General features: G+C 48.6%; 1 protein-coding gene across 1 annotated transcript in view; it reads right to left on the bottom strand.

Moving 5' to 3' along the window:
* The window catches only part of LOC119404603 (Bardet-Biedl syndrome 2 protein), a 54,095-nt gene extending 29,100 nt beyond the window's left edge, over positions 1 to 24,995 (bottom strand). Inside the window, exons 1-9 of the mRNA XM_037671158.2 lie at positions 24,853 to 24,995; positions 16,127 to 16,465; positions 15,287 to 15,349; positions 15,048 to 15,230; positions 7,969 to 8,055; positions 7,678 to 7,911; positions 6,454 to 6,525; positions 3,360 to 3,416; positions 3,152 to 3,249 (exon numbers count right to left, since the gene is read on the bottom strand). Of these exons, the coding sequence (XP_037527086.2) occupies positions 3,152 to 3,249; positions 3,360 to 3,416; positions 6,454 to 6,525; positions 7,678 to 7,911; positions 7,969 to 8,055; positions 15,048 to 15,230; positions 15,287 to 15,349; positions 16,127 to 16,465; positions 24,853 to 24,990 (1,271 nt within the window). The 5' untranslated portion in view covers positions 24,991 to 24,995. The remainder of the gene's footprint in view (positions 1 to 3,151; positions 3,250 to 3,359; positions 3,417 to 6,453; positions 6,526 to 7,677; positions 7,912 to 7,968; positions 8,056 to 15,047; positions 15,231 to 15,286; positions 15,350 to 16,126; positions 16,466 to 24,852) is intronic.
* Positions 24,996 to 25,316: the final 321 nt, after the last annotated feature.

Raw genomic sequence — 25,316 nt, 5'->3', positions numbered from 1 at the left:
TCCGCGGTTTTCTGGACTAAGGAGCCTGAATTGACAGCCGGGCTAGTTGGTCTTGATTCATCTTGAATTGACTGGTACAGCGCGAAATACAGCTCGGATGACACACGACCAGGGCTGTTTATTTCTCTCTTTCCCCCCATCTCAGCAAAGCTGCGTTCGCAGAATTGTGTACGCGCAGAACAACATCGTTATACTACAAGGGAAACTATTTATGATAATATGAATTCATCTCGGCCGCTGCTACAATTAGCCTTTGCCTGTGTGAGCGGCGGGCAGCCTTCCTGAATTGCGTTCAGAATGATACACTTTCCCGATATTCCGAAAAAAGTTTAGCTAAAGTTCAGCATAATAATGCGATGCTTATTGTCCATATATCATTTTAACGCCGCGAGATTTCACAGATTTGTGACGTCCCGTAACAAGCAGGCATTTTTATGGCAGACCGAAAAATTTTCGACGAATGGCCAAGAACCAATGGTAAAAATAATATGCTGCATCGAATGTAATGTGTTCTCTAATTTTTTGTGCAGTCGTGCATAAGTGGTTACTTGGAGGGGCCGGAAGGCCCTCCAAGCAACGTTGCAAATGCAAATACGTTGAGTAGAAAAAATGTAATACGCCTCTAATACTCTAAATTTTTACATTTTAAGGGAAACTTGTTGCTGACAAGTTAACAACAACAACAATAACAATAATAATAATAATAATAATGTACTAAAAACACTATTTCAACTAAGAGCAAACAAGGCAAACTATAATATACGCAAGCCTGAATATGCTTGGAATATGTGCGAAAAAGTGCAGTAATAATTAATGAAAACAAAAGGTGCACTGATTGCTACCCACATTATCAATCCAATTATCAGTGAGCAGCTTTTAGACATTAACGAAATGTCATTGAATGATACAAAGTTAATACTGGGAAGGCCGCCATGGACATTATTGTATTCATGCATAAAGTTGTGTGCTTTTTATAAAAAGTGTTGCTTGTAATACTATTACACGCATAACAGGCATAGCATATGTATGGCTGTCCCAGTGTATGCTTAGTAAAACTGACTGCACTTCTTCCATAACGTTATTCAACATATTGCTTTTTTAGCGCAAAAAACGACACCACAAGAAAGAAGACGGAACACAGCGCTACTCTCAACTGACATGGCCCGCCAACGCATTTTGTTGAGTTATTCAACATAGCTAAGCAAATTCTCATTGTATATAAAAAAAGTCACATCAAACTGAGTGCGAATGAAAAAAGTTCTCTCTCTCTCCTTAATATATATATATATATATATATATATATATATATATATATATATATATATATATATATATATATATATATATATATTAGCCAGAGAATGAGGAATAAATCAATTGCCGAAAGAATAAACAAAAATTTAAGAATGACTTGTCGATATGGAAAAAGGAGCATAATAATACAACAATATGAGAAACAATGACCGAATGAAAGGAATTCTGGAGTTACCACCTAGCATAGCCATCTGAGCGCGCGCTCGCGCCAAGGAGAAATCTTCTTCCTCTTTTTCTTCGACAGCCTTGATGATGATACGTGCAGAGCACTTTAGTGGCCCGGGCTGCCGTATGCTGTCCTAACTTGGCGTAACGCAGGCAAAACCATGTGTGCTGGCACGCGCTAGCGCGTTCGGGCCTGTGTAAGGGGCTGGGTAAAGTGCTGTGGCCTCTCCCCCTTACAGTCTCTCAGCAATCACGTGATGGCGTCGGGGAACGAGATTCTGCAGACGCGCGATGAACCCGCGTGGCGTGCTCCAACAAGAGTTCGGGACGAGTAACAGCAACAGCAACTACAGTGAATTCATGGTGTGCTCCACTTGCCAGGACGCGTTAATATCGGGCCAGGTGCCCCTGATGAACGGAACTTTAAGTCAACCCATGCGCTGCTTCGCATCCCCACACGGTTCCCTTTACTGGGAGAGGGTGTAATTTTTTGTCTTGACCGGCCACGTAATGCATATAGGACAGACAAACGGTGGTAGAGCAACGGAGCGGATACCGAGGGAGGGGATACGTAACCGAGGAGTTAGATGAAGTTCGCAAGGATAAAATGGAACCAGTTCGCAAGAGAGAATAGAGACCACGCGAAAACCCCAAGATACGGACGGCGTAGGCGCACTCACTCAGTCCGGCGACGGCGTGTGCCTTCTATTTCGTCCTTGTCTTGGGTTTTCGCAGGTTTTTTCTTGCATCTAGACCATTGGCAGAGGCCCTGCAGTTGACATGAAATACGCTGATGATGCTGTGTTGGTACATAGGTCTTTTCTTTCTTTCTTTCTTTCTTTCTTCTGAACTGTATTCTATATTGTATCTAATCTTGCATAGTCTCGAATAAGGCGTGCAGTGTTTTAAAATAAAAAGAAATTCTGCAGTTACACTCAAGGTGAAAGCTGTAGGAAGTGCGGAGCAGTGATTCGCCTGCCCTTCGGCGACGCTGGCGTTCACGGGCAAGCGCGCGCTGGCGTTCCAAACGTCCAGCCTGCTCGGCGACAATGGCGGGAAAGGAAGCCTTCATTTGTGATGCAGTGGTGCCCTCTCCCCTCACTCTCCCACCCCTTTCTATACTATTCTATACACGGTGAACCGCAGCGCAAGCACCGAGACGAGGACAATAAGGAGGAGGCTGTGGTTCACGCATCACCAACTCGCCCAAATTCTCACGTTACTAATTTATTCTTTACACGGCTATGCTATGCTTTACCCTCTTTCATGCGAAGCAGTGAGCGAGTAGCTGCCTATATGGCGCATTGTTTGCGTTGCGTCGACGTCCTTGTGTCAGTTGAGTAGCTCATGGATGGCTTACCAGGCACGTCGACTGCGTCTAAAAGGTAGCTTATGGTGCGTCGCCACTCACGTTAGAACACAGACAATGAAAATGCCCGTGCACTTGGACTTAATAACCAATCGGTCAAGATGATTCTACCGCGGCGTGCCTTATTATAATCATGTCGTAGTTTTGGAATGTAAAACGCCAGAAACTAATTAAATCGAAGCAATGCTATTCGCATGCTCTGACCTGCGCAGTGCATGTGGTCTTTATAAATCTCGCGTCAGTGAACGCTGCTTTTCGTTAACATACATGAAGATGCCTCCGAGGCTTTTGTGGTATACTCACAAGACGAGGCTCTCTCCGTCGAAGATGCCTTCAGCGAAGAGGATCACCGCCCGGATAATGGTCTCGTTGTTGGTCTCCAGGGCCACCTCGACGTGAGGCTGCGTGACTCAGCATTTCATCGACACTTGCATGCACGCGGAAGTTTTCCTTATGAATGATTTTGTACGGTCTGCATTGACCGCTTTGCGACTTGCACAGCACAACTCACCGGGATGCCGTCGGAGCCGGAGTTGATGGCCAGGAGCGTCTTCAGTTGCGTGTTGGCCTGCGTGGACGGGAGCCCTGGTTAGCATCGCCCCTTCTGTTAAGCCTACCTAAGGATTTCAGAATGGCTCTCGGAAACAGTGCATAATGGCGATGAGTGCTGTGCTGTCGAAGCGTCTATAGTCGGGTACAGCTTAAGAAGGCAGCAGGCCCAGATGATCGAAGCACGACCGCCTCTACGACTCAAGAGTGCGCGCCCAGTGGTGCATTCATCCGCATATTAGGAGGAGCTGCGTCAGTTGCGAACGCGCACATCTCGAGGCATCGCAGAAGGAACCGGTTATTCGTTTCCTTGGTGTGCGAGGGCAGGTCTTTGTGTCTGTCTTCTTTTGCGCTAATTCCACTTTGTTGAAATGCAGGACCCCAACAGAGTGTCCTCCTGAATTATGCAGGTCGTGACTGCGTCCTGCAAGCGGCTGAAATCGCTGTCGGGGTTGCTGGGCGACAATTCACTCATCGTGTGCCATGTGAACAGACGACAGCGCTAACGTCACGAGGAGTTGTACCCATAGGCGTGCGCACGGGGGGACGGGGGGGGGCAGGGGGCGCCCCCCCCCTATTCACCTAAGAGGGGGTCGCAAAGTCAGCCCCACACATTGACATAATAGGGAGGGGGGCGCAATGTCACGGCCGTACATTGACATAATTGGGAGGGGGGCGCTGCGACAAACCTTTGCCCCCCCCCCCCTGAAGGGGAGCCCTGCGCACGCCTATAGCTGTACCCACGTGACTTAGACCTACGCCAGACTGTGTTGACACGCCAGTGTGAAACCGCCCCGTCGATATCAAAAGCGTTTTTTTTAAGGTAACGGTACCAAAAATATCTTTCCGAGACACCACGATGTTCTTTTTAGGGTTCTCAACACCACTCTCTTTACATGGAGCAATAACACGAAAATTTCTCAAATTCGTGTCAGTACTCCTTTAAAAGATACAAGGCATACAGCAGCCGCTTTGCTGGCGGAACTCGCTGCCAGCCGCGCGCTGATTGGTCTCCACTATAGAGCAAACTGCACACGCTACATCTTTGGGCCCGCTTCAAGAAGCCATTAAGCTGTTACGCTGCTGAGCTGTAGGACACAGGTTCGATTCCCGGCATTTACAGGGGGGGGGGGGGGGGGCGAAGTGGAATGACCCCGTGTACTTCGACGTTAAAGAACTCCAAGTGGCTCCATTCAATCCTGTTCCCCCATGGCATTTAATGAGAGCAGCATTTTGGGCTAGTTGGTGATCCACGACATCAAAGAAATTGCGCGACGAAAACACGGACAGAAGAAGACAAGTACAAACACAGCGCTGTGTTCGTACTTGCCTTCTGTCCGTGTTTTCGTCGCGCAATTTCTTTGATGTTGACCCCATGGCATGCCTCGATATCGTGGCTTTGGCACGTAATAACATAGAACCGAAACAACACAACTCCGTGTCCTGCTGAGAACTGCGAGTTTATTTTGCAGTGAAAAAGTCGCAGTTTCGCTGCAAGGGCAAATCGGTGAATGCGATAGGAGCGGCTTGCTATAAGAAACAAGGCTTTAGGAAAGGCGGCCGACGAAGTGACCTTCGTGCTGTGCATGCTTCCAACGTAAACGTTGCTACGATAACACAACACGTACAAGCTATACGAGCCATATGCTGATCCCCTCTAGAGGGTACGACCACGCCCGGTCGGTCAAAGTACGCATTTCCTTCCGGCTCTTGTGCCTCTCGCGCGACGGTTGGCTCGTTTCATCTCTGCTTGAGCGACATCAGCGCTTTCAGTCGCGCATATAACATGCGAGGCGACGTTCTCAGCTTGGACTTTTACGGAACATGACGGCAAAAATGCGCCCGCAGTGTCCGAATAAATGAATAAAAACTTGAGATCTCTACAGCTGCAGTGGGCGTACACACTTCTTATGGCCCGCAAGCGCTTTCAGTGCCAACGTGGATTTTTGGGCTAGTTGGTTATATGCTTCAGAATGGGGCATAGCGCTAACACACACGGACGATGAAGAGACAACAGGACAGGCACTAACTTTCAACTGATTGTTTATTTCCGAAAGCAACGGTATAAATAGATCCGTACGCAAAGCACCACTCATCGCCCATGAAAACCTGCAGCGTCAAGAAAGGCCAATTCATTAGCAGTGAGCGCCACCGACGGGCAGCTGACACAGCTATCACCGGCCCTCGCGATCATGGCGGCTTCCACAATCTCTCTGGTAGTCTTATCTGCATTCCTATATACGACTGTGCACTCGTTAAATAACGCTTGACACCCACAATCATAACAATGCACACACACGTGCCCATCACGATAACGGCCCAACTTCTGCTTGTGTTCCCTTAGCCTATCATTCAGGCATCTCCCCGACTGCCCAATGTAGACCTTGCCGCAAGAAAACGGGAACCGATACGGGAACCGGGAACCGATACGGGAACGTTAAAATTAGAAATAAATCGCAGCTCTGGCTTTTTTTTTACTTTTTCTTCCAGGAAAAACTCGGCGTCAGTTTCGTTAATTCGGGTGTATGACAACATTGAACCTTGTGGGCGCCTGCAGGCGAATGCTTAAGGTTATAACATACAGTGAACATGAGGCAAAAGCAGGCATTATGTAGGTCGTTCAAACTTTAACTTGGACACAAAAACATAATCACCTCGTGCGGTATGGGTAATATAATCAAGCCGTCACGCACAATGCTATGCCAGATAAAAGGTTCCTCGCTTTATGAAATAAAGATTCAGAGTTACACAAGCAGGCTGCGCCCGAAAACGATCTCGTACGAATCGCCAGCGAAAGGTGAAATTGTTCTTGCGTAAAAACAGGAGGTTGTCAAGGCTGCCCGGTTTCAAAAAGGTCCTCCTATTTCGGGATTACGTGCCCAGCTGTACTAAAATTGCGTTCGCTGTACAGGGAGATTTTTGATCAAGATGCTTGACAGTCAGTCGTCTTCGCACACGAAATACTTTGTTGAAGTGAGTAATTAAGAAAAACTGCCTAATTTATTGACTGCAGTTGTTTATATTTGCAGGCCGTGACAAATATGCGATCGGCGTACCGGAATGGATCCGTACTGCTGGTCGCCGGCCTCTGCCTGGGCCTCGTAGTTGCGCAGCTCCAGCATCAGCGTCTGCGAGAAATCGGGCCGCTGTCCCCATGAGTCATCGATAGACATTTTGCGACACTGGAATGCTATCCTGGACGCTTTCGAATTACGCCATGTTGTCAAATTTGCCATTTAGCAGCTCTGATTGGTCCGGAGGGCTGAAACGGCCTCTCGAATTAGTTTAAAATGTGGCCATTACAAAATTTGACAATGGCAGTATCCAGAATAGCATCCCTGACGAGGCACTGCGTTATTCAGAACGAGAGAAAGTTCAGCTAGTTGGTACGGATTCATGATAAAAGAATTGGGTAGAGGCGTGCAGACACGGTTTGTGTTGTGCTCATCTCGTGTGTCCTTGTCTGCGCGACTACCTTCTTTTATCATGGCTGCGAGATTTGGCGAGACTTGGGCCTAATGTCGCATGACGTCATCAATGCCTTGATGTGGCGACGTCATCGCTACGTCATAGATCGCCAAAATGTGTGACGTCATCATGAAATGACGTCACGATGATGACGACGTCATTACATGACTTGGACGCTTCGCCAAAGGTGGCCGATTCCGGAGGCAGAGTACTTGAACGGGTGAAGTGCACGACGCATCAGACGCAAGAATGACTGTCTGTCTTGTGAGAGTCCGTTCTTTCCTTATAGGGTTAGCTAAGGGGATTTTTTTCTACGGGCGTGTGTTGCCGAAAATTTTCGAATTGCAACCCGAAACTTGTTTAGTGAGTAATTCGCGCTGCGCGGGCTTTGAAGCAGCTGTCCTTTTGACCGAGCGCCGCAGTACCGGTAACCACACGCAGCCTTTTCACACACTTTGCACTCGCTGCTCCTTTCTTTCCCGCACGCTTGTTGTGTCTGTGTGTACTCTGCTCGCTTCCAAGGGAACGACGCTGTAAAGTGCCGAGAATCATAGCGGGACATGCAACCGGAATGGACCACGCACGAATTATAGCTTGACCCTCATTAAGCGCTCATTAGGCTTGGCCCTTTGCTCATTAAGCTCATTAAGCTTGGCCCTTTGTAATGGCTGGGCTATACTTCGCTGCACCCACACACGCTCACCCGACATGACGACTGTGCCTTTCTCCAAAGCTGTTTCAAGCACTGGCGTGGCTCTTCGGCAGGATACCCTGATTTTTATGAGGTGAACCTTAATGAAATTTGACGGCACCTGCTTCTTGTGGCTGAGCTCGCGCACGGTGTCCTGCTCGAAGGTGGCGTCGGCCATCTGCTGTCGCAGCTCGGCCGAGGCGGGCAGGTAGCCACGGACCTCGCCGGACACCGAGACCACGATCAGCTGCTCGCGTCCATCCAGGCAGTAGTCGGCCTGCACGATGCCCGCCACGCCGTGGGCCAGGCTGTCGCGGAACACCACCTCGCCCGTGGACAGGTTGCGCGCGTCCACCTGCATCGCATCGCCTTAGCTCAGCTGTAGCCTCGATTGCGGGCCTCCATCGCGCACCTTGCCATTGCTCCAGCCTGTGATGAGCTCTGGCCGCCCGTCGCCGTCGATGTCGTAGCCGTGAAGGCACACTGCCTGACTCTTGGACTGCACTCCCAAAAACGAAATTTACACAGACAGAATTCATACACCTAATTCAACGACCCATTCAAATCACATGCAATCTGCTGGCAGCAAGCATTTCGAAATTCCTGCCAAAATGCCCCACGTCCAACGTCTCGTTGAACACGGTATTGCTTTCACCAAGGCCGTAAAGAATGCTTAATTTAGAATAAGCTCAGCGTTGGCGGCCTCTTTCTTGCCGATAGTACACATAATTAAATGGCAAAAGTAAGCCCAAACGAGGATCAGGATCAGAATGTATTGCAAATGCAGGTTCATAGACTTTCGCGGCCTTCATGCGACCGCTGATGCGCGAACACAGCGGTACGCAACAAGGGCTTCTTGGAAAGGGCGGATGACAATTAATTGCAGTTATTCAACAAAGCTAAAACCACTTGCATCAGCGAGCCTTTGGAAGAAGGCAAAGGAGCTGGAACAGCGATACATTTTGTTGGCTCATTTCGCTCTCTGCCGCCCTTTCGACTTCAGGTCGGCGAATCTTTGCACTAGTTTGGTAAATTCCGTGACTGCCTTCATCTACCTTTCTATGTTCGGTGTTTTGCCTTACCCAACAAGAAAGCAACTACAAACGCTGACCACATCTGCTTTCGTGCGTGACGTGCATGTGAACTCTGTTTGCACTTTAATGGTTCTTCACGTCATCTGTCATGTCGCTGACTCTTTACACGCGCGTTCTCTTTATATTCCCTGAAACTATTTGCCAATTTTTATACTTCCACAGCCCTCCGTTTCTACACAGGGCACTGTGCCGAAACTTTTGCAGGCTGGGTCCCTCAATACATGACCCCCCTCAATACAAGGTCATGTTTTGTTCCTACATTCCGCGGTATCCACCGTGGTGGACTGGTGGTTATCGTGCTGGGCTGCTGACACGAAGATCGCGAGATCGAATCCCGGCCGCATTTCGGTGGAGGCGGAATGCTACAGGCTTAGGTTTAGGTGCACGTTAACATGAGATGGTCAACATTTCCGGAGCCCTCCTCTCGTCCCTCATAATCATATCGTAGTTTTGAGACGTAAAACCCCAATAATTAATGTTATTATTACAATCCGATATCCCTCAAACAGTGAAAGGATATAATTAAAAAAAAAGCATGGTTGATCCCGCCATCATAGGAATCGGTATAAGTAAAACGCGTCCTTGCAGAAGAAGTTGAATGTTTACTGTACGTTGATATGAGAGAGCTTGCGCAATGTCTATTGGTGTTTGGCAGCTATAGCAGCGTTTAAAGGAGTACTGACACAAAAATTTTGGCCTCGCGTTTTTTTGCTGCAATGTGTTGCTGGGGGCCTGTTAGTCATAACACGGCACATCGTTTGCTGCAGCGCGCGACAGATAATTAATTACAGGCTCCTCATTACCGACCAGTGTCAGTTTCGGTTTCAAAAACGACAAGCCTCCGGGTGCAACTATCACCACCTAGCGGCTGCAGCGCTCGATCACGTCAGCACACAGAAGTGTGACGCACTTCCGCGCTGTTCGCGTCGTATCCTCGCATTCGCACGCTTGCCGCACGTGCTGCGCGATGACGTCGCCATCATCGTCCTCGTTGTCGTCGTCCTCCTCATCGTCGTCTGTTGGCGACGATTTCCTTGAGACACCGACAGCGCAGCGGCGAGCGCGTCGAAACAAAAATGGCGGCTACGACGTCATCACAACTTGTTGTACCGGCTACAACGGTTACGTAGGGGAAGTAGGGGGGTCACCTCGGGTCACCTCCGAGGGTGTCAATGCAATAGGTGCGCTCTATAATGCTGGATCGCGCACGCGAACTTCAATATTCATATAAAATGCCTTCCAAGCTTTATTCGCTGCCGATATTTCGCAGATGGTACACGCACGTATACGGAAATCGATCCAGCAGGCTATCTCGGCCGCGAAATTTTGTCAGTACCCCTTTAACGTAGATGCATCCACGTTGACACTTGCTGGCACATCTCAATCCCGACGGCTAACGTCCGTGATCAACGATTAGACAAACATTTGTGGTAGCTGTAGTAGTTAACGGCGAGAGCGTAATCAGAGAAAGCGGTGTTACAGCCAGAAGAGCGTCGACTAAGGTCGCCATTCTGCGACATGTTAAAGAGTAAGCATAACACCACGGCCGGACAAGAGGGAAACGCAACGCGCGTCGTGTCCCCCATTGTCTCCCCTCTAGCCCTCCAGCCCGGCCGCGATTTTTCTCGGGGCGAGCCATCCCCCTAGCGGAGATCAGTGGGGCGAGCGTAAGCGGGGAACGCGGTGTTGCAGAGGGAGCGCGTCGCAGAGCTATCTTTAATATGGATGGATCCTATGAGTGAGGCCGAGGCTTGGGCTAAGATCGCCACCTCGCAGTGTGTTAAGGCATTGACAAAATTGCACTTCTATTGCAACGCGCCGAATGTTACGGTCGCGTAGCAACAACGCGTTGCAGGAGCTAATAGCGAAGACTACCCCCCGTATTCACAAACGCTCCTCGACTCGAACTTCGTCCTTCACTTGAACAAGTCGAGCGCAGCGCCGATGTTCGACCGAAAATGACGCCGCGCTTCTCAAGAATCGCTGCAGATAATCGCTGATATGCAGTGATTTGTTCCGCCTAGAAACGGCGCTCCCATCGACTTTCTCAAGTCAAGGTGGAGCGTTGAGTGAAGGGACGTTCTAGAATACGAGGGTACGGGTCATGATGCATCGCTTTACCGCTCCCAGACGGCGACACCACCCCGTCGACCAAGATCACTGTGAGAGGAAAGTGCGAAATATAAAAGGCGCGTTTGTAAAGCCTCCAGAGGGTGTGACTTTTGCGAATCTGTTTTGTCGAAATGCGGAAATTGCAGATGGATGTACCTGAGCGGGTTTCCAGAGCGGAATCGTTCTTACAAATACCAAAGTTTTAACATGCAGTCAGCTAACAGCTGATGGTGTATCATGTCTCCATCGCGACGACTAACGCCCATGATCGGGACTAAACCGTTGTGGTAGCTGAAGTTGTGAACATATATTTGGACACAGCGAATCGTGAATCCCGCGTAAAGATGACATCAAGAAGCTCATAATCAACACCGGTACCCGATATGCATTTCTTCAAAACGTCGTCAGTTAAGGAGAGAAACGTCACGGTGTGCGCTTTCTAGTAATGGGTTACCGACGCCTGTGCTCATGCATGCACTACCACGCTGCGCTTCAGCAACACGGGAGGCAGAGGTTCGTAGCTTGAGCCGCAGACGCGTGCGTCCCGCTGGCCTCTGTCTCGCTCCACCAAGGCACGACATTCGCCCGTCGAAATCGTGTCCTTTCTGCAACGCGTATTGCAGCAGTTTTGTTAGTCGGTGCTCTCGCAATCGAAGCAGTCGGCGGCGGAGAAATCCCGTTGGTGCACGTGGAAGCTGTACTACCCCGATGAGCCGGCGCACGCTAACAGGAAGCGAAATGCAAAGAACGTAACTGCGTCTAGGGTCCGTCGGCGACGCCAGCGCGGCCAGTGTACCTGGCTGGTATCGAGACGCATTAACCATTACCTCCGATGTCGCGCGCAGTCTCGGAGTAGGCGCTAGTAAGTGTCCATCGTGACGCATTACTTCTGTTCACCTCTCACAGACTGCGGCAACGCCTCGCCTACGTACACGGTCAACAAAGAGCACCGTGCGAGAGAGAATGCGTGAACGATACAAGGCGCGTTCGTGAACTGTCCGGTATTTGCCTAAGTAGCTTAGTCGGTTCAGCGTCGGGCGCTTACCGTCGCGGCCGCAAGATCGTGAGTTCGATTCTCAGCGGCGGATCTTTTTCTTGTTTTTTTCTTTCTCACCCGTTGGTGTACATTTTATCAACGTCATAACCGTAACGGAAGTACGTAGTGGACCCCTGGACCCCGGCATAAAACACTTTCGTGTTAAAAAACGTGGCGGTGGTGCAGTCGATAGCATGCCCTGCATCTGTTGTCGCGTACCGAGAGGTCGTGGGTTCGACTCCCGTTGATGGAACTTGTTTTCTTTAAGTTTTTCAGAAGTATTCGTTCTTGGGCTAGTTGGTGCTTGCTAATAATCATCAAGTAGCGCGAAAAGACAAAACGGACACGCAGCGCCTGTGTTTTGTGGTTCTGTGTGTCCGTTTTATCTTTTCGCGCTATATGATGATTATTCTTTAAGTTTTTGTTTGCCATCTGATCTTGTGCATTTTTTCGACGTCATTTCCGCGACGGAAATACGTCACTGAGTTCTTGGGGGATCCAGGCATAAAACACCTTCGTGTTAAAAAAACGTGGCCTTTTCGAATCAAATTAAGTTCTGTTCGCAGCACAGGCCGTGACGGTTTTTGTGCTGCTTAAAGCCTCCCATTTCCTAAGCACAGTAACAGTAGTTGCCGTAAGGGTGGTACAGCTTTGCATAAAATCGCTGTTGCTGCTTGTTTGCCTGAAATTAAGTTACGGGCATAAAACATACCGGTCTATGTGCATTTATTTCGATAGGTTGTTAACGTGAATCTAAGGCCGCAAGATCGAGCAGAGTCGGCACCTAGCGGCGAGCGTACGAAACCCCGCGGTGTGGATGGCTCCTTGCGTCGTCTGCTAGCCACATCGTGTTCGCACGTGTGCGTACGTCATGCGCGTCCTCAGATTACAGCTTATTCCGTTGTGCTAGCACAGTATCAAGTGCTTGTACGTATGCCTACACAATATGCATAAGCATTTCGCCCTACGAGACTTGTATGAACTCTAATAGTGAGTACACGCCCTTGTCGGTATGGCGCTAGGTCTAACCATCGTACCGTCCATTCGCCAAAATCATTTCAATGTGGGTACCGCTTTCTCGTTCAAGCGCGTCACATAGTTCATTCGGCGTCGTCCTGAACGAAAAAAAAAGTACTAAATGTCGAGGTGTAAATGCAGAATTGTTGGCGATTTGGAAATCATTGTGATGCCGCAAAGCATGGACGTCTGCAGAGGATGGTAAGCGGTAAAGAAGACCTGAAGCCACGCATTTCTGCAGCAATACGCGTATTCATGCAAACAGAAAAGCAGAGTGCACAAAGTTCTACTTCATCTAATTACGCCAGAAATACAGGTCCTCTTTCTTTGTAGCCGCTAGAGCAAGAAGTAAATACTTCAATGGCTCAGTCGCGCAACACAGTTTATATTGTGGTATAGGCAAAACACAATTTAAACACGTGCAAATAAAGCAAGAAAAAACATCGAGCACGGGGCAAAACACGAATGTGACTGAAGGCCAGTACCCCATTGATTGGCAGGTTGCACTTCTCTCACAAATAAAAATTGGCCGCGTATCTGCGTGCTTCGCTGCAAATGTCGTGTAAAGACGATAGAAGAGGCGCTGTGTTAGTGTGCCTCGATGTGTGCGCCCCCCTTAGGGTGTTGCCATTCTTTGAAGGGGCTGATGCCGCCACGACGCCATTTTTTGCCCCGCGTCTCGTGCCTCTCAGCGCAGCTGCCGTAGAGGGGTGAGACGCCGGTAAGAAGCCGTGGGCTAAAATATGGCAGCCGCGCCGCAGTAGACGCCGCAGATGTCCTCACCCTGGACAAAACGCGCAACAAAACGCGCATCAAGGCACCCTAGCGCTGTGTGAGATATGGACGCCATCTGGCAATACGTCGGGAAACATGAGTGCTGTGTTGCGTGCTGGTAGTCCCGGCGCAGCAGCAGGCGAAGACCGGCGGTGACCAACGCGACCGGCGGGGACGCCAGCCAGCCCGAAAACGCGGTTTGGCGCGAAGCGCTGAAGCAGAGAAACGTCTGCACTCAACGAGTACTCTCCACACACTCTTATTTACACGTCGCCTGGGTAAAACAGGAACGCCAGAGCGGCGCCCACAACCGGCAGCCTGAAGGCCGCCCACAACGCTGCTTTTTCATTTTTTAAATATTTTTTTCACCTTCTTGGCCTTCTCAAAACTAAAGTTTTTCAACACCAACCCATGGCATTCGTATAGTGCAATACAGAACCGAAACCGAAACACAACAATGAGCTCGTGCGAAGGGCACGGAGGAAGGCAAATTTCAGCGCAGTCGCATTTTCATCTTTGTTGAAACAGCGCTCACTAGACGACGACGAAGTAAAAGAAGGCACAGGACAGGCAGCGCCTGTCCTGTGCCTTCTTTTACTTCGTCGTCGTCTAGTGAGCGCTGTTTCAACAAAGATGAACGCATACCAACTCGCTCAAGCTTCCATTCTTATGCATTTTCAGCGCAGCTTAAGAAACTAGGGTCCTTAAAATTACGTATGTATGCATTTTCTATTAAAGGAGCACGCCACCTAATACTTACCTAGTGATGTTGCACCTCAGATATGCATGATATTTACTTTTTGATCGACAACGTTCACAAGTATGAACAGCCGTACCAGTTCAAGACGGCTGGCCCTTGGGCAAGTGGTTCAACTTTGGCCGAGTGGCTGAATCGAGGGACGTGCCGACAAACAGAAAGACAGAAAGACAGACCAAAATTTCTCCGTTTAAGTTCCCCAAGAAAGACTATCGTCTTTAATAGGTACGTTAGGACGGTTGCGTGCATTGATGTAGCAATGGAGGGCACATACATCACCATTAGGCTGCAGTCAACGCGCTTTACTCGCCAACAATCGACTCAAACCGCATACGGCGAAGTGTCGCTGCGTACGTTTGTATACTCGCCGCCGACCGCCTATCCACACAAACGCGGAGACGGTGCTGCCACCTATAGCCCGATCTCGCGGCGAGCAGCCAGATAGGCGCGATGCGAATTCGATCGGCTATTGCTGATTAAAACACGTAATAATGACCCCGTTGACAGATCGGAGGCGATGATATGTGGGATTTTACGTGCCAAAACCACGATATGATTATGAGTGGCGGGCTCCTGAAATTTCAGCTGTGTACGTGGGGTTCTTTAACCACCTAAACAGTAGGAGGGCCTCCAGTACTTGGCCTCCAGCGAAATGCGGCGGCCCACCGGAAATGCTGAGAGCAAAGAAAAGTTCTGTGCACCTTGATCCTCCAGAGGCGCTCGGTGGCGCGGTAGACGCCGATAGTGCCATTGGCGAGTGCGTAGGCGAAACATTCCTGCGTCAGTGGGCAGAGCGCCGTGACGGCCTCGCTCTCGCTTATCTCGGCCACGATGACGTCGCCGCGGAACACGCGGATGTCGAAGTCCTCCGAGCCGACGAGCAGCTGCAACCATGTGTATGGATATAGAGAATTCGTGTTCTCGTGGACAACAGGCTCACCTCGTTCAGGCCGTCCTTGTTGAAGTCGTACAAGGCGAGCGCCCGCACGTTGTCGCCAGTCACCTGCGACGACAAAATTTTAGCGTTTAGATGCACTTCTTTGGTGAACCAAATGTACTTTGACTATACATCCAATCCATACGTCTCACATCATATCCCTGCCCGTCCTGTCGGTCGATAGGTTACGTCCACCCAGCCGTCTACGTTCTTGTGGTCATTTCGTTAATTTGGCATGTACCGATATGTTTTCATGGAATATAGCGTGAGTGCGTGAGAATACATGGCAGGTCATGACAGGAATATCACGAGATGCATGTCATGTACGTGATGACATACATGGCAAGATATACCATCGTGACGCCATGGTAATTGTTTCATTACCAGGCCTGCTGTATACCGGCATGTGTACTTGTGCGATTACCGTGAACGACAGGTCGGGACATAAATTTCATCTAGTGTATCATGACTGGCACCAAGGGATGAAAAATTCGTGAACGGGCGACACCCCAAAACCGCGATATGTCGCATGCTGTGGAAGAACTGCGGTATATATCTGGAATCGCGGCTATGCAGTGTTGTATATATATTTACGTAAGTAGATTGTATTGAACGACAGATATGTGTCGGATGTTTGGTAGCGAATGCATTGTGGCAGTGTGAAGGCATAATTCCTCGTGCCGCGGTGGTCGATTCGCACGATAAGGAATGCCTCCCAGCCAACGACTGACACTGAAAGTATTTTGTAAAAGGCATCATTTGGGAATGTTCAAATAATCCATAAACAGATATTAAAAAAACAGACACTGAGTTGGCACGCAAGGGCGCCCATTGAATGCACACCGTCCAGAAGACGTCCTCTCCCTCGTGGTCGAAGCCCTGGATGGAGCAGTTGCCGCCCACCAGCACCACAGGGTTGCGCAGGGTGCCAAGGTATCCCGTGGCCACGCTGTTGGCGCCATCGGCGACTTCCCTGAAGAAGAGGTCGCAGTTGTTCTCGACGTCGTAGGCGAGCAGCGAAGTGGGCGTGCCCACCAGCAGCACGTCCTCCTTGGCGCCGGGCTTGAGACAGTCTGCCGTCAGGCAGCTCACCGTCTGGTTGACGTTCAGCAGGGACACGTCCCCGCCGCCTTCCCAGCGGTCGCCGCTGCGCTGCTGCTGATTGTTGTTGTGCACCAGTACCTGTAGGCACCTCTCATTCAGCGCGTCTCTCTGATGATGGCTCACACCCAGAGATACGTTCAAGTGGTGTCGCGATACGATACAATATACTCGAGCAACAAGTGGTCGAGATACGAGATACTTCCCATTCGCAGATTTGTTATTATAGATGATGTAGCAGCAAATGCTAATGCACAAAAATGTTTGTTTGAAAATTTCTTAACTCCGACCAGCATTGTTCAATTTCGATTAAATGTCTTTTAGTATGTTAAAAAGTAGTGCTGCTCAATGTATAGTTTCATTCCGAAACAATATGTTGGGGTTGCTCTGGCAACTTAGCGTGACAACTTATATATGGCGCAGTGGGCACTTCTGCATACTTGCAGTAGGCATTCTAGGACAGTTTGAAACGGCCAATGTTACGCGCTGGCGCTCGACTGCTGACCCGAAGGTCGCGGGATCGAATCCCGGCCGCGGCGGCTGCATTTTCGATGGAGGCGAAAATGTTTGAGGCCCGTGTACTTAGATTTAGGTGCACGTTAAAGAACCCCAGGCGGTCGAAATTTCCGGAGCCCTCCACTACGGCGTCTCTCATAATCATAGCGTGGTTTTGGGACGTTAAACCCCAGATATTATTAATGTTACGCGCACAGTCGTTCGTTTCCTTACGGCATGGTTGAGGCCAGTAGCGTACCAACTCGTTCGCGAGTGGGGAGGCTGGCGTCGCTCACTCTGTCCGCCGCGCGCGCGCGCACGCACACACACACACACACACACACACACACACACACACACACACACACACACACACACACACACACACACACACACACACACACACACACACACACACACACACACACACACACACACACACACACACACACACACACACACACACACACACACACACACACACACACACACACACACACACACACACACACACACACACACACACATTTGATTTGAGGCGAATTTTTACATTCATAAAGCTGATCAGATGACTCGCTTTTCAAACCTTTTTGTTTTCAATCAAGGAAGAATCTGCACAAACAGATTGTTCAGGCTGGGCCGCCCTATAGCGACAACACAGCAGTGTTAACATTTTGGAAATAATACCGCGAAGTTTAAAACGTACACCCAAATTTAACCTGATCATCTGAGCATTCCATCAGCAAACTTCCCAGTATTAGTTTGGCGTTGTAGATACGATGAGTATGAGGAATCTGCTATGACTCTAGTACCTTAAATTCTCACTTATTAATGCGACAGCGTTAAAGAGCTCGTTTCGCAGAAATTCCGGTGTCGGTGACGGCGTCGTTGGTTGTGAGCGAAAAATCATCTTGTCCGTGACCGAAAAATTGAGAAAGACGCAAATAAAATTTTCGGGTCCATGTGAGAATCGAACCCACGCCGTCTGTTTGGCAAGCAGATGTTCTATCGCAGAGCCACGCTTTTTCTTGAAACTGCTTCGCAAAAAAAAAAAAAAAAAGAAACGCTATATGGATGTCACGTAGTGGAAGGTGTGTCTAACGTATGCAATATTGCGTGGCAGAAGCGTAGAATCGCTCTAGGCGTCAAAACATCTGAATCGCGCAACGAGTGGGTGTTTTAAAGGCCTACCCATCACAAAGCGCTCAGACATTTGTAATAACCACAATCAGCAGCAAATACATCAACAGGTGAACAGTTGCGTAAGTTCGCGTGTTGCCTTACGGACGCGTAGTGGGCCCTTCGCTGATTAGCAAAACGAATAATTATGGCGTAGTGGGCACTTCAACAACTGTACTTGCAGTAGGTAATCTAGGATACATTGAAACGGCCAATGTTACGCGCACACTCGTTCTTTTCCTCACGGCATGGTTGAGGCATGCACCAAGAGGCGAAGCCAGGCTAGCAATTGAGAAGGCGATGCGCACGAGGCCCGATTACGCTATCGCGTTCGACTCTTGAAGGCGAAGCTCAAGCGCCCTGTAAGTTTTTAAACACAACATGTGGCTGACAAAGCAAGGTGCTTCGCAGAAGTCTTCAGGATAAGCCGAGTGCCAATTTCTTTACTGTTAGAGCCCTCTAATATAAAGTCTTCCTTCAGAAGAAGACCAAGTTCAGTCGAATAATACTGAAGCAAACCACATTGAGCTGGTCGTGTATAGTTATAAGATTATAAATGACTATGAATTTATATACTAGGTGTCGTTCCTTGCCCTCCTACTTTTCTCAGCTTGGGTGGGGGGTGGACGGGAAAGCGGTGAAGTGGCCCTTTACTGCTCCCCTCCGGTTCCTCCAAGTAAATAGCCTACGTAAACTGTGTAAGCTCGAATTTTTCTTGAAAAAATGTGGGTGATTATAACGTTAAACTACCCCGCATTGTTTCCTTCCGTATAGGTCGTTAGCTGTTAATGATTGGTCGAAATTTTCTGGGTCATGCTCACAGCACCTGCTCGTAAAACGACGCAACAAATGACGCGTAAGTGATCCACCGCGTAATTACCACGTACGCATGACTGCGTAAATAATAATAATAATGAACTATTTTCAATACGGCGTATTCTTTGTCATTGATTCTTCGCTATTCGTCAAAAATTTTCGTTGTGCCATAAAATCGCCTCCACTTGTTACGCGACGTCACAAGTCTGCGAAAACTCGCGGCGTTAAAGTGAAGTGTGCACAATAAGCAGCATATTACTTTGCTGAACAATAACTCATTTTTTTTCGGAATAGCCAGACAGTGTCTCTCTCTGAACGTAATTTAAGAAGGCCAATCACATTTCCAATCACATTGCCAATCAACGCTGCCAATCACATTGGCAGCGGCTGCTTATAGCAGCGGGCGAGATGGATTCATATGTCTATAATACTTTCAGTTGTAGTATAACGATACTGAGCTGTTTTTGCTCGTGTACAACTCTTTGTGAACTCATCGCTGCTGACAAAGAGGTAGAGAGAGAAATAAATATTATTAGGAACAGACACAATCCTTTGCAAGTAGGCAGCCTAGTCCAGAAAACCGTGGACGCTGATCATCTCCCTGGTGAGGTAGAACAAGTAACGGGGCAAACTTGAAAGCTGGGCTTTTGAACGTGCTCGAGTCCACTGCCTTGTTAAAAGCCGCCACGATTGCTGCAGGCTACCATATGATGAGCCAAGTGAAGCAGGCTAATCGGAGACTAAAGTGGGAATCTATTTTAGGTGTCCTGGCTAGGCACAACTAAAATACTGGACACTTATGCACACTCAACTCGCAGCAGCTTGAATATGGAGCAGTGGCGATGCTATTCGTTTTCAAAGAACTGAATTTTCTGAAAAAGGAGAGCGCTTGATCGGGCTCTAAAACGTTTGCTGGTTCCCGCCCATATTTGCGACGCGGATTACTTAAATTTCAGGCCAGACAGGACAAAATAATATCATGACAGATTGCTGTAATGTTATAGAGCTCCTGCTGAGCGATAGCCTCCTCTGCAATGCTCGAGCGCTAGACGCACAAGCGTGGAATATGCAGCCCGCACCGCAGGTAGCCTACTGTGCGTGCTCTTGACACACGGAGGACAGTCGTCACAGCAGAATCGTAGGACAAATTTTATTACAAAATTACTTTATTGCTGCGTTCAAGTAGAACTTTGCCTGACTTGTTAGTTTCCCATTCTGCAGCCGACAATAACTACTGTCGAAATTGGGGGGGGGGGGGGGGGGGGCTCCGCCCCCCAACATTTCTCAGTGGCGGGGCTAGCGCCCCCCTTGCCCCTCCCCCCCCCCCCCCCCCCCCCCCGGTAGATACGCCTATGGTTGAGGTACTCACTGAGAACCGAGGCGAGGCTAGCAAAGTGAAACCGAGAATTGGACGAAATCTCGTCTGGTCGTGATGTAATGGCATTGTAGAAAGAAAAAGACAGGACGCCGACCAAGAAGGTGTCAAAAATATAATAAAATGACCTATCATGGTGTCGTTCGACGTTGTTTCCCTTTTTACCTGTGTTCCTGTGGCACTTGTTGTGAGCGCCTGCGAAGCTGCCCTGCAGGCTGATGAGAAACTGGGCGAGCGTACCGTGTTTCAAGTGCAGGATCTCGCAAGACTACTGGATTTCTGTTTGAAGAATACATACTTTATTTTCCGTGGTGTCATTTACAAGCAACGGCATGGAGCCCCTATGGGCGCTTCGATCTCCGTAACTGCGGCAAACCTGGCTATGGAATCAGTGGAAAGCCGGGCTCTGGCTTCCTTCGACCCTCCTCCGAAAGTATTCGCCCGCTACGTTGATGATTGCTTTTGCATCACAAAGAAAAACGCCCTGGCTGCATTCACCGACCGCTTGAATAGCATTGAGGAAGCTATAAAGTTCACCGTGGAAGAGGAGAGCTCTGGACCTTTTCTTGACGTAGTGGTACAGCGGGACCGACAACGTCTGTCGTTCAAAGTTCATAGAAAGGACACACATAGTGGGCGTTACCTTCACTTCGCGTCGGTCAACCCTGTAAGCCACAAACGGTCTGTGGCTTTTTCTTTAATTAAAAGGGCCCAAAGAATTTGCAGCAAGCCAGAAGACTTGGACTCCGACTTAGCGTGCATCCGACGCGAACTCGGCGCGGGCAAGTACCCCAGAAGTTTTATTGCTTCGTCCGAGAAACGACGCCCGACTGAGCCGCGTGATTCCCTCAGCCAGCCTCCATTCCGTACGTTCCCGGCATCAGCGAAGCGTTGGCACGCGTCCTGCGTGGATGTAATGTGCAAGTCGCCCATATTCCGAGCCACAAGCTGCGTCACAAGCTTCATTCTAAAAAGACAGGGCGTGCAAACACGGACGCAAGAAAGAAGTCAGGACACCACAAACGCCGTTTGTGCTGTCCTGACTTCTTTCTTGTGTCCGTGTTTGCACGCCCTGTCTTTTTAGAATGAATACTTACCAACTAGCTCAGCTCTTTGTTATTATAGTCACGAGCTTGTCAGCGTCAAGGACAAACTAAAAAAAAGGAAAAGTTCCCTGGCGTTGTGTATAAGATTCCCTGCACTGATTTCAATTATGTCTACGTGGGTGAAAGCGAAAATTTCGAGCGATGTCTAAAGGAGCCAATGTTGCGGAATGGGCGCCTCCATTGCATTGCAATTCCATTCCGGGGAATTAGAACTCGCCGCAATTCCATTCCTTTCAATTCCTCGGAATGAAAAAAAACTTAGCCCATTCCCACTCCTGGAATGGCCGCGGAGTTCAATTCAATTCCTGTAATTCCTCAACGTAGGAAAGGCATCTTGATAGTTCTATAGAGTATGAATGAACGCCCCATAAAGCTGATGTCATCATATATACATTAAGAACTGCAAAAGTACGCAGAACACGTTACCAAGGTCGAGGGATAGTAGCTTGGTTACATATCTCGTGCTGTACAACCACCCTACTAATTCCCATAGGTGAGTTCTCCCACTACCTATAGTATTTGCATGGTCAGCATGTTTGAACGAATGGTGATGTTTTAATATTATTTAAGCTTAAATGTGTCAATGCTAAAATGACGACATAGTGTCTTTTTTTTTGCTGACAAAAGTAGCGTTCAAGAAGACTAAGCAATTTTTTCACGCGTCTCGAGCGGTCGTGAATATGGAGAAAAACTAAAAATTGGTTAATGGGGAACAAAACCCTCTAGATCTGCTGGTATTAGTTGGAACAGTGCACCGCTCGGGCACCTTGTGCCTTTGCATCGAATACGGAGAACTGGGCCGCACTGCTCGTCAGCACTCACGCTTGTCAAGCGCGCCTCGCAAGCATGAATGGGGTGAGGAGAACTTTTTGCGTTCGCCTGTGCGCAGGTATGCAATCTCTTCCTTGTCGCAAAGGTTATTTACCTGTGTCAGGTACTAAACTGCTCCCGAGATAAAGATCAGACTCTGCATATGGTATTCTCCACTTTCGTGTGGGGCTATCAATGGGAATCAACGCGCAGGGATAATTTGTTTCTCCCTTCAGTATCTGCTGGGATAACGTATTTGTTTGTACACTAACTTATGCCTCGGTTTCTCTTTTACAAATTGGCCGATCGTTCACACTTTACACCACGCTTACCCTTGGCTTTGGCTCTAAAGGTGGACCTAGAGAATGCGTTGTGGCCTTCGACTCCGAAAAAACATGAACTCATGCCTACATGGCTAATTTGAGCATGATATTACAGTAGTAGCAATTAAGGGTGTAGCAAAATGCGTTCCTCCCCAATACCCTCTTTGCCTGGCGATGCGAACATGGGTATGTGCCGAGTCGTAGCAACCGAGCGACGAAAAGATACAAAGAAAAATGATAACGATAATAATGAAATGATCCCACCCAGTGGGAGTGCGGGCTGACCAGCTCTCAGCTCGAGACTTCGGAGCAACACAGTCTATATAAGGACAGAACTGTAGTAGGCACGTTGCTTATAAATGTACCGTGTTTATAATCAGCCAAGCCATCTTAAAAATACTGCTTTATTGTAAATTCGAGGCTTTGACATAGTAATGTTCGAAGTTTGAAAAACAGCACGTAAACGAAAACGTGCTCTATTTTCGGGAAAAGTCGTAATTCCATTCCCATTCCATTCCGTGCAAGATGTGCTTAATTCTATTCCCATTCCATTCCTCCAAGCGTTGCCCCCATTCCATTCCGGGGTCGCGAAAATGTGGAATGATTCCGGAGTCATTCCAATTCCGGAGTGGCAACTCCGCAACACTGAAAGGAGCACATGAATGACGTGAAAAAGAAAAAAAAAGTCGTTTCCAGAGAGCACGCAGAAAAAACGCACCACGGCTTCGACTGGGACCTAGCTTCAGTTATCGCCCGGGAAAAGAACTGGATGAAACGGCAACATCCGGAATATTTCACTATCCAAACAGCAGGGAACACGCTTAACCGTAACGACGGCAATCTACCGCTTACGTATGCAAGATGCCTCAAGCGATTATTTTCGCGGATTTAAGCTGGAAGCTTCGGCCTCCCAGCTTAGTGAACAAGGCTTCCGTGGGGAAGCCGAAACGTCATTTTATTCTATTTTTTGACACCTTCTTGTTCGGCGTCCTGTCTTTTTCTTTCTACAATGCCGAGCAAAATTGAGAAGGTGATGCGCACGGGGCCCGACTACGCGTTCTGCTCTTGTGGGCGAAGCTCAAGCGTCCTCCAAGTTATTTTTTTTGTCAACTATTTCGTCTCTCTGCTTTATTTGTGCGCGCAGTATTTTTATCGCTTCGACTGCTTCCCCAGCTCATTCTATTTAGGACACTGTTCTAACAGCGAGGCTGCATACGGCTGGTCTGTGTGCGTGCAAGCTCACAACGCGAATATATTCGTCGTGAGAGAATAGGTTTTCTTTTGTAATAAATGTTAGGAATGCTGCACGTCACGCGTTTACTTGTGGCCAAAAATAACGTAAATTGGGACAAAAATTAACAAAATATCACCTTCGTGAAAGACCGGCGCCTTGACACGATAGTCAGATGCGAACGCACGGGCGACACAAATTTTGTTTCAGCGAAATATCGTTGGCATAGCCACTCTCCAAGTTCAGACTTTATTCAGAGGGATTGGGGGTTGTCGAAAAGCCAAATGGTTCGCTTGAGATGGAAATATACGTATATGAGCGAGGAGGTCATTAAATGCCTCGTATTTCAACGATAGCTGCACCACTGACCGATTCTCCAGAACGCGACTGAAGGTCGTTGCACCCGTCCACCTTGGTTCGACCCCAACAAGGCCCGAGTAGTTTCAGGTCCCTTGCGTCAGCATGCAAGTACGTATCTAACGAGCCACCGGGTGCTATTCCTGGCAACGTCGAAAATAAAACAAAAAAAAAAGATTAAAACAACTGTTGCGCGGAAAACAGTACGATATCTCACTAGTTAATGTGATTTGAGTAGGTTATGAAAATAAATACAAAGTCATTGAGGATCAAGATTGAGCGCCTCGCGTTAATAATAATTAAACCTTGCTCCTAATAGACGGAAAGGCGATAGTGTATCGATAACGGAAGGCTGCACACATATCGCTGCCTGCGGATCCTCAAGAAAATCGTTTCTGCCGACCTTCATATCGCATTGGAATGTACTTCCTGACGGCATCGTCAATGAAAGGAATTGTATAAAATTTAAACAGATATTACACCCTCGGCTCCAGGCCCTTTCTGAGTTTATCGGATTTTCCATTTGCGTGTTGCTTGCCTGTTCTTGCTCTCTGTATATTCATGTGTTTCATTCTTACGTCCGGCCCCTAAGGGTAAAAAGATGACGACGATGCGCACCTGCCATACATATAATCGAAGAAAGCACCTGTAAACAGGCAGAGGTGCGTGATGAAAAGAGGTCACGCCTTCGTCTTCCCCTATCTTGTTATACATATTTTCAACGCGCTTACTCCAACAACGCCAAAGTTTGCTCGCTTTTCGGGAATGCAGCATACCTTGTCCGAGGCTGTGGCTGCCGTGATGCAAGGGTGCAATCCATCGTACTTGCCCACGGTCACCCTGCGAGCAAGCACCTTGTGGTTCAGGTGAAAGGTGAACTGGGGCACCAGGTTGTCCCGGCCCTTGCACGACATGGCCGTCTGACAGCAGCACATTGATCGCGCCTCGGTTGCCCCTGGCGACGCTCCAAACACTCCCGCGGGCAAGCACTCGCTGTAGCAATTTTAAAAATCCGGTACACAAACCTTACGCCTTGAAGTGATACGAGGCACGTTTTTGGGGATCGAGTGCTCCGGGTGACACTCGGTGTCCTTTAATGTGCACCTAAGCATTTCGCCTCCGTTGTAATGCGACCGCGCCGCAGCTGGGGTTCTTTCGGGACAGCAGCCGACCACAACTGCAGTACCGAATTGACTTTGAATGATCAATTGCTGATTCTTCCTATTATTGTTGATAACGT

The sequence above is a fragment of the Rhipicephalus sanguineus genome, chromosome 9 (genome assembly GCF_013339695.2).
Source record: "Rhipicephalus sanguineus isolate Rsan-2018 chromosome 9, BIME_Rsan_1.4, whole genome shotgun sequence".
Classification (NCBI taxonomy): domain Eukaryota; kingdom Metazoa; phylum Arthropoda; class Arachnida; order Ixodida; family Ixodidae; genus Rhipicephalus; species Rhipicephalus sanguineus.
The sequence above is the reverse complement of the archived record's forward strand: the minus strand, read 5'-3'. Positions and strand labels throughout refer to the sequence as shown.